This window comes from Wyeomyia smithii, chromosome 2 (assembly GCF_029784165.1).
Source record: "Wyeomyia smithii strain HCP4-BCI-WySm-NY-G18 chromosome 2, ASM2978416v1, whole genome shotgun sequence".
Classification (NCBI taxonomy): Eukaryota; Metazoa; Arthropoda; class Insecta; order Diptera; family Culicidae; genus Wyeomyia; species Wyeomyia smithii.
The window spans coordinates 175000406-175018348 of NC_073695.1; the positions used below are offsets into that span (position 1 = coordinate 175000406).

General features: G+C 39.9%; 1 protein-coding gene across 6 annotated transcripts in view; it reads left to right on the top strand.

The window, feature by feature from the left end:
- The window catches only part of LOC129719768 (ras GTPase-activating protein raskol), a 266716-nt gene that overhangs the window by 176239 nt on the left and 72534 nt on the right, over positions 1 to 17943 (top strand). For 3 of the 6 annotated variants that reach the window (XM_055671172.1, XM_055671173.1, XM_055671171.1), the window contains one exon: positions 9468 to 9530. The exons of the other annotated variants lie outside the window; for them this stretch is intronic. In XM_055671172.1, coding sequence (XP_055527147.1) covers positions 9468 to 9530 — 63 coding nt within the window. The remainder of the gene's footprint in view (positions 1 to 9467; positions 9531 to 17943) is intronic. 6 annotated transcript variants of the gene reach the window in all.

The window sequence follows — 17943 nt, forward strand, 5'->3', positions numbered from 1 at the left end:
CGTCACATCTTGGTTACTGGTCTTCAGTACAAACAAAGTTGATGGATTTTTTTGCTATCTATACCTATAAAAATGCAGTCCGGCCTGTCTGTCTGTCTGATCCATATAGGCTCGGAAACTACCGTACCGATCGACGTGAAAATTTGTATGTAGAGGTTTTAGAGGCCGAGAAAGGTTCCTATGATGGTTTGAGACCCCTCCCTCTTCTGGAAGGGAGGGGTTCAATACAAACGAAATACAAATTTCTGCACATCTATAAAACTAACCAAGCAAATGGAACCAAATTTGGCATGTGGATGTTTTTAGGAGTAACAAATATGTCCATATTGGTTCGACACCCCTCCCTCTTCTGGAAGGGAGGGGTTCCATACAAATGAAACACAAATTTCTCGACAGCTCGAGAACTAACCAAGCAAATAGAACCAAATTTGGTAGGTGGATGTTTTTAGGGGTAACAAATATATCCATAATGGTTTGGTACCCCTCCCTCTTCTACAAGGGAGGGGTTTCACACAAATGAAACACGAATTTCGCACAGCTCGAGAACCAATCAACCAAATACAACCAAATTTGGTATGTGAATGTTTTTAAAGGGAATAAATATGTCCTTAATGGTTTGACTCCCCTCCCTCTTCTGTGAGGGAGGGGCTCCATACAAATGAAACACAAAATTCTGCTTATCTCGAGAACTAACCAACTAAATGGAACCAAATTTGGCAGGTGAATGTTTTTAGGGGTAACAAATATATCCATAATGGTTTGACACCTCTTCCTCTTCTATAAAGGAGGGGTCCCATACAAATGAAACTCAAATTTCGCACAGCTCGAGAACCAATAAAGCAAATATAACCGAATTTAGCAAGTAACTGTTTTTAGGTGTAACAAACATGTCCATAATGTTTCGACACCCTTTCTTCTTCTGACATATCTCCAAATACTATTTCGAAATCTAAAATGGCGACTTCCGGTTTCTGAAAAACAGCTGAAAATGACCAAATACCACCCAATATGAGTATTTCCAGAATTGTTATGATGCACTGAAGCCACAAATCGACCTCAGACAACATTTCGAATTGTAAGATGGCGACTTCCGGTGTCTGTAAAATAGCCGAAAATGACCAAATACCACCCAATATGAGTGTTTCTCCAACCAGAATGACGCTCAGAGGCCAGAAACTGTCCCCTAATGCCATTTTGAAATTCAAGATGGCGACTTCCGGTTTCTGAAAAACAGCGGCATATGATCAAATACCACCCAATATGGGTATTTCCGGAATTGTTATGACGCACTGAAGCCACAAATCGACCTCAGACAACATTTTGAATTGTAAGATGGCAACTTCCGGTGTCTGGAAAACAGCCGAAAATGACCAAATACCACCCAATATGAGCGTTTCTTTAACCAGATTGACATACGGTGGCCAGAAGTTGTCTTCAAATGCCATTTCGAAATCCAAGATGGCGACTTCCGGTTTCCGAAAAACAGCGGCAAATGACCAAATACCACCCAATATGGGTATTTCCGGCATTGTTATGATGCACTGAAGCCACAAATCGACCTCAGACAACATTTCGAATTGTAAGATGGTGGATGGACTGGCGGTGTCTGTAAAACAGCCGAAAATGACCAAATAACACCCAATATGGGTGTTTCTTCAACCAGAATGACGTACGGAGGCCAGAAATTGTCTCCAAATGCCATTTTGAAATCCAAGATGGCGACTTCCGGTTTCCGAAAAACAGCGGCATATGACCAGATACCCAATATGGGTATTTCCGGAATTGTTATGATGCACTGAAGCCACAAATCGACCTATCAACATCAGACAACATTCTGTATTGTAAGATGGCGACTTCCGGTGTCTGGAAAACAGCCGAAAATGACCAAATACCACCCAATATGAGTGTTTCTTTAACCAGAATGACGTTCAGAGGCCAGAAATTGTTCACAAATGCCATTTCGAAATCCAAGATGGTGACTTCCGGTTTCCAAAAACCGCGCGTAAATATGCGTATTTACGGAATTGTTATGACGCACTGAAGCAACAAATCGACCTCAGACAACATTTTGAGTTGTAAGATGGCGACTTCCGGTGTCTTGAAAACAGCCGAAAATGACCAAATACCACCCAATATGAGTGTTTCTTTAACCAGAATGACGCTCAGGGGTCAGAAATTGTCTCCAAATGCCATTTTAAAATCCAAGATCGTGACTTACGGTTTCTGAAAAATAGCCTGAAGTGACCAAATACCACCCAATATGTGTATCATCGGGTCCAGAATGATGCAAGGAGCTGAAAATCGACCTCAGACACCAGTTTGAATTGTAAAATGGCAACTTCTGGAAAACAGCCGAAAATAACCGAATACTACTACATATGGATATTTCCGTAATCGAAATTATTGATAGAAGCCAAGCATTGACCCTGGACACCATTTTGAATTCGAAGATGACCACTTTCAGTTTCTAAAAAACAACGAAAATAACTGAAATGCATTCAATATATTTCCGGAATAGAGGTGATGTACAAAAGCCAAAAGTCGAGGATGTTGTCATTCCGATAAAACCAATCATTTCAAACGATATAAACAAATCGCAAGGAATCAATGAATTTGAAATGTTTAAAATAATTAAATTAAACACTAAAATAGGCGAGACGAAGTTTGCCGGGTCAGCTAGTTTTCAATATAAATACTAAACGTCCAAGTATTACAATATTTTGAAAAAATTGTTTAACTTATCGTTCTTTTGCAATGACATCTATCTAAAGCAGGTATTAGACGAAGCAAATATTTGCTATTTTTTAATACAGATTTTATTTTGTGCGAATAAAAATCGTACCAAAAATAGCAAATATTTGCGTCGTGTAATACCTGCTTAAGTCATTGCATTCTTCATCAGTTATAACACGAACGGAAATGTTCTGTTACTTTTGAGCAACATTTCATTTCAGTGTCTTTTGAACGCGCATTAGACAAATAATGGATGGAGACATCACCGTAACAGGCTGAAGTTTCTGTGTTTTTTGATTCACTGTAGCCCTATCCCGACAGCCCATAACTAGGCTGTTAAATTTTGCACGTACAATCCCGGAACATTACTTATTTTACTACGACAGGTCACTGCCGAATCCAGAATACATCTCCACATCACACGATCTTGGGTTAGTCTTCCCAATCGCCACTACCACCGGCCAATCGGGCGTCCTTAGCCCCACCACACAGCCAACGAAGGGTCTACCACGGGTTCACAGACCTCTGTCGGGCTCTCTGCTAAATATTATCTTCACTGGTCGCTTTGCTAAATATTATCTTCACTGGTCGCTCCTTCGGCCACGTGGTCAGCTCACTGTAGCCTGTCGTATTTTATCACCTCGATGATGTCCTCATTGCTTGGTACACCTCGTGGCTCATGCGACTGCGCCACACACCATTCTCCAGTTTTCCGCCAAGTATTGGACGCAGGATCCTACGTTCGAAGACTCCAAGTAATCGCCGGTGATAGAACCACCGGGAGAATCAGCGTCTTGTAGAGCGCGATTTTCGTACGGACATGCATGCTGCGGGACCACTGCTGGCTACGTAAGCTGTAATTTTCACTTGATTCCTTCCGGCTGCTGTCATCGAATCACTTCTTTTTCTCTTTCGTCTGTTGTTCATCGGATCGCTTCAAATGAAACTGATGACTATTTCAATTGACGGAGAGAGTGCCGGAGATAGTGACGGAGAGAGAAACTCTTTCATTTCCTTCAGCGTCTCAATTAAAACTAGCACCGCATCGCGTCGTTTGATGATAGTTTTCTAATACCACAAGCCGCAGTTAAAACGGCAATGGCATCTAATAAATACTTCACGCAAATTCCGATCAATTTTTCGTATTTTTTTCGCTGTTGATCACTGGCGCTGCGTAACAACTTCGGATTGTGAAACTGGTTTAGATGTTCTCCGTTTCATATCGTCACGCTTTTCTTTTCTCCTTCGTCCATATATTGGCGCGAAGTACTTTATGGAAACCCCCTGTCTCCGTTAGCGCTTATTGTCATTTGCGATTGAGAATCGTCATGTGAGAGTGACGGTGAAAATCTTTTCTTTCAATTGAAACGCATTTATATCAGTATCTAACTCTTCAGTTGTCAAAATCAAAGCAAGAGCTTCCGAGTAGTTTTCATGTGACTCACGAAGAGCTTGAGAATGATACAAAAGCTTTTCAATTGAAAGTGACGGGTCAAAGCGTCTATAACCTGATAATTGTCAATTGAAAATGATTTTGTCAGGCTCTGTCCCCATCTAACAGAATCTCAGTATCAAGACTCGCGAACATCCACGCTTTCTACCAGCCACCATGTACTTGGTTTTGGCAGAGTTGATGATGAGTCCAATTCTACAATAATTTCCTGTACAACCGTTACGTTCATCGGCTCCAGCAAAATATCAGAAAGAACCCCAAACAGTTCTGGGCGTTTGTTAAGACGAAGCGGAAAGAGACCGAGCTTCCATCATGGGTCTTTCTGAACGAAATATCTGCGGAAACGCCTTCCGAAAAGTGCAATTTATTTGCGAAACATTTTTCTAGCATTTATATTCATATTGCGCCCAGTGCAACACAAATTCAGCAAGCTTTGAGTGATGTTCCAGTCGATACGCTATGCTTGGACGTTTTTAAAGTAAATGAGCAATCCGTCTCATCAGCAATTAACAAAGTAAAGTCGTCCTTTTCGCCCGGACCTGGCATGATTCCGACAGCTAATCTAAAGCAATGCTCTGACTACCTAGTGGTCCCATTGACATGTTTATTCAGATTATCACTTCAGCAGCAACGCTTTCCGGTGTCATGGAAAATTTCGTGCATGTTTCCAGCTTTTAAGAAAGGTGATAAATGCAACGTAGCAAATTATAGAGGTATAACCTTCTTGTGTGCCGAATCTAAAGTGTTCGAGACAATTATCAAGGATACATTTTTACGGCCAACAGTATATCAGCACAGTACAGCACGGGTTTATTCCGAAACGGTCCGTATAAACTAAGGTAATAAGATTTTGTATCTTTTTGCACGAAAAATATGAGTTAAAAAGCTTAAGTCGACACAATATATACAGATTCGAGAACAGCTTTTGATACTGTTTTTCATACAATTTTTTTTAAACAAGTTGAACAAGTTGGGTTGTTCTACGCGATTCTGTAAATGATTGGAGACATACCTTGTGGATAGGCAACTATTCATACAGCTTGGTAACTGCCGTTCCAGCCCATTCATAAGTAGCTCTGGTGTACCTCAGGGTAGCAATCTTGGGCCATTGCTTTTCTGTTTGTATATTAACGACGCAGCAATACTACTCAACCGAGGTGAAAGACTGTTTTTTGCGGATGATCTGAAAATCTGCTCAGTGATTAGGCGTATTTAGGAATGCAGAGAAATGCAACGACTTCTAAATTTGTTTGGTAGTTGATGTATGAGAAATTGCATGTTTCTGAGTTTAGAGAAATGTTGGGCTGATGGCTATCGAACCAGAGATGTTATCCGCTTCGACTACGAAATTTCTGAAGTAAAACTGGATTGATTAGTACAGGTAAAAAATTTGGGCAAATTTTATGATCCACTTTGTTTTGAAGCGCTTTATTGTTCTATCGTTCGTTCGACACTAGAATTCGCCAATGTTGTTTGATGTCCTCACGAGATAATGTGGTCAAACAGAATTGAAAGTGTTTAACGTAGTATGGGTGGTAGTACCCACTCGGGAAATATCCCTGTGGGTACTTACCCACACGGAATTATCGGACAAAACCGAAAAAAAATTAATGTTTTCTATGTTTGAAACTTTAAATTACCGCGCACAGGTGCGAGCGTCCGCTTTTTAATGAATATCGTTGAGTGAGAGGTTATAAAGCTACAGATTTCATGTATTTCTAAGCGATTTGCTATCAAACAAAATTTCGATTTCGAAAACATCAAGAGCTACTCTTGTGCATTTTTTTATTGATCAAAAAAGTGAGACTATCACTACTGTAAGTGAAGCCTTACCAGAAGTCCGATTAAGTTTAAATTTTGGATGGCGACTTTTTTCGAGGAGACAAAACTGTTGAGACTTAACGTTTGCATTGGAAAAATGCACAAAAATTGTCCATTTTGCATGGGTTTACCTTAACACGCACTAACGAAACAAGCATTACTCATAGTAACCCATGAGTCAGCAGGAAAATTTTAACTCGAACTCTAACCGTGATAGCGGAAACAGTGAATCTACTTCATTCAGCAGTGTGCGCGTTCAAGGAACGGTACCTCGCCGCGTCAAAAACGGATATCGTGCGACACTTTGTGGACGCCGAATCCGCCCGTTTTTTTTTTTTAAAGCAACAAAAGTAAGCGATGAGAGAGCTTCAAAGGATGCTGGAGAGAAAGACAAAGGGAAAAGTAACTATATCGCTGCGTGTGCCTCGTCGGGAGGTTGGTGCCACCTATCAAACTGTGAAAATTACCTGACGAACATGGATGGCAATGACTGGCAGGGTACTTCGTATTTTGCTTCCTCCACGAAGAAGTGAGCTACGAGGTGAAGTTCATTTGACACACCAAGTTCTCCAAGAAGGTGCTGCTGTGGATGACAATAAGCGAGAAGGGGATGTCAAAGCCGGTCTTCTTTTACTCCGGACTGGCCGTGAACGGGGAAATTTATAGTAAAGTGTCTGCCGGAAGTGCTTCGTTTATCAAGAAATACCATTAGGGCGAAAACGCGGTGTACTGGCTGGATCTGCCGTCGACCCAATACTCGAAGCAATCGTTGGAGGAGATGGGGCGCCCGCCATCGACAGTTTCTGGGTGAAACTGAAGCGTAAGATCTACTCCAACTATTTCGTCGCGAACTCTGAGGAGGAATTGATAAATAAAACGAAGGAGGAACTCAAAAACATGCCTACGCGTATGTTTTCGTCCGCCATGGCGATTGTTCCGGCTAACTACCGGAAGGCCACCCATGAATCTTTCCTATTCCTTACTACCCACTCGGGAAAATAGTGTGATGCCAGCCCTGCAAGAAGCATATGAGTACCGCTTCTTTGCACGCCAGCTCTGGTCCATTGTAGATCGCCCTTCCAGAAAACAACTGGTCATTCCTGGCTTCGAAAAATTTGGTTGGGGCTGTGTTATCCAACAGTGTTTTTTTAGCTCTTTACAAGTTTCTCTAACCTCGTCCAAGCTTGACGGATCCACAGTTTATCCATCCTCTTTCATTTTTCTCCTATTTCTGACGACAGCTCTATCCTGTTTGCCGTTCAACGACATCTCGAAATGTTATTTCCAACGCATGGCCGCCAGTGTCTCATAGGTTACCATATTTCTTCCCTGCAATGGCACATGGCAGGGATTGGCATAGTCCAATTTCTGATTCCATTTGCCACTTTATAGAAGCTTATCGAGCAATTCGTGTATTCTTTTTCGTGACAGCAAATTTTAAACTAATACGGCACTCATTGTATTGTACAGCTCACTCTGCTCTCCATACGTTCGGTACACATCCTTACAGCCACTTATAAAATGCCAAAAGGGCTGTTATTTTTCCTCTCCTTAGGCGTCGTACACAATTGAATAGTAAAAAAGCCTAGTTGTCAGTATAGTGTCACATCGCAGTACTTTTCCGATGCCTGTTCTCGTGTCGCATCCAGGGAAGCATGCCTCCGCGACAGATCGTTTGACAAACCTCGCGTTTCTTGCATGAGTGGAATCACTTTTCGGCTGCTCTAGCCTCTGGTTATATCTATGAATGAACGATGAACTACCAGTGGTGGGCACCATTCCACTGATTCGCTACTTTTCAGTTAGAGGATTAGCGATTTCGCTTATTTTAGAGCTGGTTAGCGAACTATTAGCGCCGCTTAAGTTTTGACTTACGAAACACTCATCACTAATTCGCTAAATTGGTAGAGAAGCGGCAAAAAATTCTTTACAGAAACGAATCTAATAATAAAAAACAAGCTTTACTGCGAAAAATACTTTTAGATCGTATGTTTCATTCAAACAACGTTTATTTGCCTTAATTGTCTAGATTTCTTTTTTTACGAGACAAGTGCAATTATATCTTATTACCCTAAAATGAGGCTCGAGTTATCGTACCAGCCACAGAAGCATTCTTAAAGACAAAGTCGGAATGATCTCCAGACAAAATGTTTTGACACGCCTAAATTTTTGTAGGTTGTAGTGCCCCTGAAATAGTGGTAACTTCGGTTCTATTTTTTCGATTCAAATAATTAAAGAACATTCTCAAAAGTATATATTTTACATACAAGGAAAATCATTTTCGTTGCTTCTTGTTTACACAAAACTCCAAAGTAAGAACATCGTTTTGTTATTATCAACCCTTTTGTTGTAAATTGGAGGGGACCAAAGGTATGTATGGGAAAAAATTGATCTTCGAATTCTGTTTAGCGGGCTCAAAAGTTTCATCTTCTTGAAAGAAGTGCTCATACAAAATTTCAGCTGATTCGTACTTTGGTACGATTAGTCGTGCCTCAAGGCGGTAAAAATTGCACTTTTTGAACGATGAATAAAAGCCCAGATAGAAGCTCGAGGAGTGGTCCCCGTGGTTCTGTGGTTAGCGAAGTCGGTCGGCTAGCTATCCCACACGGTTGTGATATCGGGTTCGATTCCCGATCAGGTCGAGGAACTTTTCGAGATGGAAATTTTCTCGACTCAGCACTGGGGCACGGTGTATCGTTGTACTTATGCTACAACATGCAAAATGTGCCGAAAACAATATCGATAACGAATTCTCTCAACTAATCTAGTTGATCGAGACCGCATTAGCCCCCAGGCTAGCGTGCGATATTGTTGTTGTAGAAGCTCGAGGAATGTTCGATATCATTGAGCTGAAGCTTTGCATGAGGACTTATTTCGATAAGACGAAACTTTTAAGACCCTACCGCAAAACCAAATTTGAAAAGTTGGTTTCCATTGGTAAACAGATCTAAACAATTTTTAGTTAGCGGGGCCCACCACTATAAACTACATTATGCTACTCAAAAAATGTTATCAAATAAAGTAATTCACGTTTCAAATTTTCTTTGATAAAAACCGCAACCAACGGCGTAAATGCCGGATTCAAAGAAATTTACCATTTAGATTATTTATTGAGACTACTAAATCGAAAATCCAAAAACAAAACAAACTACTCTAAGCAACCAGTTTGGTTGTATTCATTGTCATCAATATTATCGATGCATCTTCTCTCGAGCAACCGAATCTACGTCTACTATGAGTACAAAGTTTGATAATAGAAAAAAATTCGTTTGGAGACAAACCAGCTTATTGCTAGATTTTTTAAAATGTTTGCCCAGAGCAAACTATCTAGTACCCACAAATTTACTACTCTAACAATACTTGAACGATAGTCGAAGAAGAAATGGAAATATATAATAAATATATAAATTTTCCTAAAATCCTAACGATATCTAATTACTTCTTCCTTTTTTCGTTACAGGTGAGTTCAAATCCCGAACGCTTCCACGCTTTCACGTAGACAACTCATACTGCGGTGAAGGAGGTGATTAATTGTTTTAATATCTATTAAACTATTATCTAGGCAGTATATTAATTTATGGTTGATTAACATTTAATCCAATTAGCCCAAACAACAACACACTGACGTCACTAGAGCGCTCGCTGCTGGCGGGATAATAAATCCTCTGTCTGTGCCTCCATGGAGCGCACCGGGCTGCTTAATTAAAAATTTACTTCAGTAGATCCACTATAAAACTGATCTCCATATTCCACCCACATCCGACGCATTCAAATTGGTGCTCAGCCAGCACTACTGACTGGTTTGGAATGCACTTAACACACATCGCTATAAGCGTAACGCTTTGCATGTCGAACCCCCTGCCCAAACCGGACAAACAATAACTGACCTTGATGGGTAACGCAGGTATTTACTTTAGAGCGGGCAAAAGAAAGAACTGGCTGTGAACTATTTTACAACCTTTTTCCTTTCAAACGCAAAGGCAGCCTAGTGATTTGAAGTCGGTAGTTTTAAATGGATGTGCAATAAATTTCAGAGACTGCACAAGACGCTGTTTTCAAGTCCAGTTTATCACTGTTACAATGGTACCACAGACAAACAGACGTGCCACTCGATGACGATTTCATCGACCAGAAAAATAACAATTATTTCGACATTTTGCTTAGTGGGCAGTAATGCCGCTTGTGTCGCTATAAGCAAGCGTGCACTTTCTCTATCAAAGACAAAAACCGTCAGTGATGCCGCTGGTGTTGATTTAAACAAGCGCGCACACCCATTAGCGAAGACAAAAACCGTTTTACGAAAATAAGTTAGTAGGCAATAAGCTCACATAATGGTGCATGAGTGTAACGTTTCAAATAAGGACGAAGATTTTTGAAGTAGAATACTTCTCTCAGGAAGTTCGGCTACATAAAAAAAATGGAATGAAAATCTAAAACCGAAAAAAGTGAAAAATATGTCCAATTTTAAATGCTAATAAATCGGTTAGTATTCAATGGATTTCCTTCGTTCTTGCAGCAATAGATTGGAAAATCTTCTAAGATTCTTCCCAAAAGAAGATAATTGTAATTTTGTTATTCACACCATTGTACTATTGAAAACAGTCAAGTCTTGTTAAAACGAAAAATTCGACCTCTGATTGGTCGTTATATGATTGCTTCCCAAGCACGGTCGACAGAATCATATACCGTGCAGTTTTAAACAAGCTATTTGGCCTATAGAAGAGCCTGTTTCAGCCGAAGCCGCTCATAATAGTTCTAGACAGCGACAACAGCAGTCGTCCTCCCTTAGCAGCAGCACCAGCAGTGCAGTGGATACCAGCGATGGCGGAAAGCGGCCACAGCTGTGACGTAGCAATGGATAGCACACTAGTTGCAGCGGATCTCAGCATCGATAGCGGCTGATGCAGTGAGGCACTTTAGTGAAATGCAGTCTCTATGCGATAGTGGGCACTAGTAAATGCATGTAATGAAAAGTTGATTCATTTTGACAACACGTGAGCCGTCTAGTTTTGAGTGTCAAATCAGCTTTTCACTGTTTATTTTATCATAAGGAATACTTTATTCGCACTGTCAGTGATAACGCAAAGGTGTGATCGGCACCTTATCCGATTCCGATACTAAAATGAAAAACAAATTGCCCCTTCCGGATGAAATAAAAGCTTGATTGAAGAGTTAATATTTTCTAATGAGTAAATTCACATTTTCAAATTTGTAAATGTTATAAATTTTACTTTATCTCCGTGTCTCAAAATTTAAAAACAAGCCCCAATCGTCAATCACAAGCAACTTAATATATTATTGAAAATGGTCAATCCTTGTTGAAGCGCAAAATTCGATTGATCTGATTAGTCAATGTTTATTTACTAGAAAAAAGGATTGACACGCAAGCAGCCGGGTTATCTTTCTTGTAAAAGTATTCTACTTCAACCTTGCGGTCGTGGCTTTGCACACAACCCTCCTGTTTTTCTTCGAAGAGGCACGTCTGTTTGTCTGTAGTGGTACTATGAGGTTTTGTAGATCGATTACTACTCAGATTTTCTCCTCTCTCTACCTTTTGTGTTAGAATAGTACGTTTTTTTAGTACCTGAGATTAGCTGTTTTTTCTCAAAAACCTACCAAAAAATCCTTTTGTTTCATAAACATCAAAATTTTATCTTGCCTTGGAAAAGTTTATTTTTTGTGTACCCTTATCTACTTAAGTTTTAATAATTCGAAAACAAAAAACAACGATTCCAAAGAGTCAGACATTAGTATAGGATAAACACGTATAATAACTTAATGAATTCTTATTATCAACTTCTAACACTCTCAACAGCTCAGCTATTATTTTTTTTATATCATCCCACCTTTCACTTTTCCCATCTTCAATTGGGTATAACATCCGAATCGGCACAACGCTAACAGGCACCGAAGCTGACCGAATTAAGATTGGCGTGAAACGCGCGAGCTGATTTAATGATGCGAAAATTGCTATTGATCAATTTCTCTCCGATTGTGTAATGTAACAACAACGCGCGTGAGTAAGTGGATTTTTGTTTTCATTTCATTTGCCGCGTTGTCTTTGCGGCTACTGTATTCAATTACCTTTTGGAGTGCCAGCTAGGGAAATCGCTCCGGTGAACTACAAATCTTGTTCGATTTGTTAGCGTATAGAAAGGATCACAATGTTGCTATAATTTATTTCTTTACATTTCGATTCGAAATCGGTTGCAGTGAAAACAAGTAAAGTTTTTAGGCGGCTCTCAACCGTGCCGGTATAAACAGAATAAAGTTTGCTTTTATTCGTTTTTTTTTATAATAATACACTGGTCAAGACAGGTTTTGCCGTAAAGCTCAAACTGGAAAAATATGGAAGATTATAACTTTTGACCCGTTCCTGTGAATTGTAGTGCCCATGGTTTGGCTAGAAATGCGTCAAAAGGCCGCAGAGTAATTGCTCGCCGGGTTCGTCGGCTGTACCTTTGCTTACTCTAAATCTTCGTTGAAATCTCTGAAAACTTTTTGCCTTTTCGACTTGGTTACAAAAATCACAAGAACGGTTGAAAAGTTATAGCGGATAGTCAAAATAAGTAGAATAGTCAAAATTTGGATCAACTTTGAATTGTAACTTTGTCAAATATTATTCGGTTTTAATAATTCGAACACCATTAAACTGGAAAAATTTTGAAGTAGCATTCTCTAAACAAAAATGTGATCTAGGTCACCGGATGTAAAACTGCTAAATTTCTGATGGATTTGGTAATGGGTTGCTTGATAAAAATGCCTATTTGCATCATGGGCTTAGATTCTTGAAACAAGTGGTTCACCAAGGCCACGAATCGTCGAGAAATGGCTATTTTTCATCCGGAAGTCTCCAGACAAACCTTTAATAAAGAACTTTCACTTTTTTGGATCCTTCACGGAGTCACATGTTTGAACGTCTGTCTGTGACTAAACGAAACTTGTTGCACGCCATAAACTTAACATGTGCTCGCAATTCGCGCTCAAGGTGATGCTGAAGTTTTCAATTGGTTGTCGTATTGGCTTGAAAATCTCTCGCTATCATCAGCACGAATCGCTTGCATTTGCTGAAAAACGCCTGGTGGCAGGTAACGCAAACACAATACTGCACTTGCACGGTGTTTCTGCGGTAAGTTGTTTGCAAGTTTTGTCCGCTATAATGATCGCATGCAAGATTGTTGCTATAGTATTTATAGCTTGACGAAAGGATTTCTCATTCAAGCTGTCTTTCCTTTTTCCATACTCTAAATTGAAAAATATATTGCAGATAGATGGATACACAAACAAGAAATCGCTAAGAAATAACGCTAACGCCAATGGTTTAGCTCTACAAACTGCGAATGTCACAACGGAAGTTATTGCCATTCTCTATATTTCAAGCATTTAACCTAATTTTAATGGATCGTAATTTGAGAAAAGAGGTACAATTTTACCCACATTCATTGATACCAATTGTGTAACATATACGCTTTATGCTTGAGATACAACTTTCATGCCCAATCTTCATCTCCTGTTCAGTACCAGTACCATTCGAGATCAAAGAAAGCTAGTTAAGAGAACAACCCCGTGGCTAATAGTATCACAGCTAGCAAGCTCTTGTACGCACGTGCTGTGAATAAGTGGAGGGGTTTCTTCTTCAAGTCGAGTAGCTGATCTTGTGGTAATCAGCATTATATTGAAGTTAGCTATCCGAATTATCAGATTTAAATCATCATTATTCTTTTTCGTAGCAATCATTCCACTAACTTATAAATTCGTTCCACTTTTTCCCAAAAGTGTATGCCGCTTTTAGAGCCAATCGGTTTGGGATATAAAACGGTTCATTCAGTCAAATCCATGGAAATGGAAATCGGAAATGGCTCCTGATTAAATCAACGATAAACCCAACCAGTCGCATTCCGCGACCTGTCTTTTAATAAGTCTAACGCTCACTATAACAATAAACAGAGCAATTTTTCATCCGGTATTTTACCCAAAACAAGAAGCCGATTATTGCATACATGCTGTTCGGAGCCGAGAACCTCCTGAACCGCAGAAAACCTGCCGAAAGAGCGACAAAGATCAAAGCTATGGGCGCCGAAAATCACTATCTGTGCTGTGGTGGAACAGTAACGATACGGAAGGAAAATTCGAACCACTTCAAAGTTATTTGGTTGATGAGAGCCGTCAGACTTACAAATTGAAGAAGAAAGGAGGAGGTCATCCGTATGCCGAGGGCAGGTAGTTTCACCGAGATGGTCTTGAGATTTTCGCTTCCCATTCCGATTGATTGTTCTTAAGTGTTTAGAGCGCACTCGCATGGAACTTAACGAGACCGGTAAAAATTGCTGTAATGAGTGGTAAATTGGTACTTCAGGTCATTCCATAGGATTTGCAGCGGTGTGCAGCACTGCTATTTCAGGGTTTTATGATGAGCGAACGTACGTTTGATCCGAGATTAACAGGCTCCGTCGGCACCCAGGTCATACGTTGCTAGTTTCTCTCGTTCGAAATACTGCATCAACACATTTAATTATTGGAGTAATAATACTGTTTGTGTTATATTATACAAGATACTTCTTTTTTTAAATTTTCAGCTGCGTTCATGATTTTCATTTTTTTAGCCTTAGTAAATGTATATAATAACAACTATTCATGTCGCTCAACAGGACGCAAAACATCTGCAAAGAATTTGCGTGTCAAATCAAATCGCGCCACGTATGAAGTGAAGGCATCATCAACCATAAAAACTGGTGTACCTAACTAGCGGTGCGATGGTAGGTTAGTAAACTCCTGTGCCCGATGATGCGATCGTCCGCTGCCGTTGTGACCACAGAAACACCTGTCCCCCATCTGCTGTTGTTGCTTTATAAACCCGGATTGAAGAACGTTCTTCGTTTCGGTTGTGCTTTTGTATCTCTTCGGTTTCTTTTCTTGCTCGTTAAAAAGGGATATGTTTTGAGGCCCTTGCTGTTGTTCTCCTCCCGTTTTGAGAATATGTTTGGCTTCAGGTTGCTTCTGTAACGAAACATTCGTTAGACCGAACCGTTGAGATCTATACTGGATTTGTATTTTTTGTTTTTGCTTAGTTGAAGTCTAGAATATACATTTTTGTGATTTTATAAGCAGATTTAGATTTTTATTGATGAACTCACCTGTGTGTTTTACGTTATTTATACACTAAAGTCGCATTTACGCTGCTTGTCATACGGATTCTAGAATTTCCGTGTTTTTTCACACGGATTACAGACTTTATGCGGGTTTTCTCAGAAACGTCTGTCTGAACACGGTTGATTTCCGTTCAGTGGTAGAAAGATTATATTATTTTGATACCGGCATTTTGCTTTACTTCTCACAACATGTTACCCTACTAAACAAGGAAGTAAACCGTACGTCAAAAAAAAAACCTTTGGTAACACCCAAAATATCAGTACTACGAGTTATAATTCTTCTCGTGACAAATCGTTAAGCTAAAAAATACCGGGACGCTGTACCTCCTAAAACAATCGATTGCCATTTTCGTATTAAAGGTCTAGGCAGTGTTATGTCCCAGTGCTCATACCGAAATGTGTTTTAATTTATGATTAACCCTTTCTCTCACTCTTCCAGGATGCTAAAACGATTTGTGTACTATCTCAGCATTGTCATTTGGGCCAGGATTTATGAGGTTATGTTTGTTTAGTTTCTCCGACCTAATTGTAGACGGAGATGGTTTCCAGTTTCAAATCTATTTTTTTCTTCCGTTTTACCGCTTGCTCGAAGCCGCGTTTTAACACTAGGACCCAACGCAATGCGTAAAAACTTGATTCATTTCTTGATTTTCACAGAACCCGTCTTTCGAACGTTCGGGGGTATTCTGTATATGCAGCATGCAATGCACTTCTGGAAACATTAAAAATGAAATATAGCCATACCTTAGAGTGTCATTTCCGCAAAAAAGGTTTCTAATGTCGATTTAATGGATGACTTTTTTTCTTCTGAGGCTACACGAGAAGTACCTTTCTCTTCGTCACGGTGCAGAGCGCCCGGTGTCGTTTTCATTACGATTGTGCAGCCTATGCTGATCTGCCGTGGGCTGGGGTTTTGACGTAAGCGCCAGAAACACAAAATCGCTCCAGAAGCATCGCAGCACTCCTATCACATCGTCATTTCTATATAAAATGGCGCTAACATCACATCTTGTCTTTGATATTTATCAGCCATTTTTCAATATTTTTAAAAACGGCACCTAACATTTTGAAGTGGGCTATTTATACTATAGTATTACGTAAAAAAACGAAATTTGAAAATTTGGCGTTTACGTCAAAATCCCAGCCCAGGGCAGTGATGGTCTTAGAAGTGATAAAGGGCTATTTTCTTAGTTTCAACAAAATCTTATCCCTAGCGCTACAGACCGGAACGAATAGGACATCATTGGGAAAGGGACGGTCAGCCGATTCGATTCGTTCTCCTCGCTCTCTTCCTTCCGTTGATTTGAATGTAATTAATAGGTGTCCCTACATAAAACTTTCGCGGCACCGGTAGAGGGATAGGATAATGCGAAAGATGAACAGGTCAGACAACGGTCACTCACCGGAACCGATTCTGTGAATAAAATGAGCTATTTGAATGATAATTGAAGAAATTTACAAAATAAACAATCGGCCCGGTTTGGAATCCGCTTTACGAAGGGGTCATAATGATTGAAGACGAAGTATACTAGCAATGTGAGATAGCCTTTTAATATACAGATGGCCGTTGCTGCGACCATGTTTACATTTGGCTTAAAAAAGCCGCTGTGAGAATATAGCATGAGGAATGGGATAATGCAGATGGCGCATTGCAGTCGTTTCCTGTTTGACATGGAACGAACCGATTAAAACTGGAAGGCCTAGGATTCATTCTGACCCTTTCTATCGAGGGCTTTTCTTCTTAACCTAACCAGAGTGCCCAAAGGTAAAACATGAAAAGTTTTTGATAACACGGATAACCACTTTTATTGGTAGGAATGAAATAACTTTTTCGAGCTAATGACGATGCCGAGCTTCTGGCGAAACAGGTGCAATTTATCTCGTGGATCATTTTTGAAATGCTCCTGTGCTTGTTTACATTTGAACTAATGTAGCTGTTAAAATACAATGCTACTGTATTTCAACAGCTACATTAGTTCAAATGTAAATAAGTTTGAAAATAAAACTTAGAAATCGGTGTTGTTTTATAATTTCAGTTCAAATGGAGAGCTGCCGAATCGTTCGATTTGTATTTTCAAATTTATTGCTCTAGTGGAATGATCTGTCCTCAGGTTTAGGTCCTCAGGTGTGTTCAAAATCGAAACATAGATTTTTATCGTTTTATCTGAAAAAACCTAAATTAATCCACCTAGCGGTCAGACCCAGCCTTTCTCATTAAAACTTATTATTTCTAAAAATAGATTTACATGGACGCTTCAGTCCAATAAAGGTATATTCACTCTTTAGGTTCTAAAATATTGATGTTGTAGCAATCTGCGACCGCGACCGGTAGTGAAAAAGTTTTACGTCAACATTTTTTTGTCATTTCCTTTTGAAACAGTTCTAGGTCAAGATAATCTCCTCTCCAAGCAAAAGTTCTTGTAATGCGTTAGTGGCCAAGCTCCTACCTCGAATGTTAAGTGATTCATAATTGTTCAGTCATAGTTCATCGAAAAGTAGCTACCTACAACCAAACCTGGAAGCAACAAATTGACCACCAAGTTCAGGAATGGATCGAAGGATGGGAAACAACAATAGTGTCAACAAATATCAACCCTGGTGGCAGCAACATCTCTGGCGGTCTCCAACAACAACAACTGAGGTGATGCGTCTGTGTATACGTGTGGATTGCACTACATGTTCATGCAGTCTTCCCAATGCGTTAATCTTCTGGAAGGAATGCATGAATGGTGCTGGTATGGCATGGTGCGGTGGTAGTAGTAAGTTTTCATAGCAAGCATTGAACCG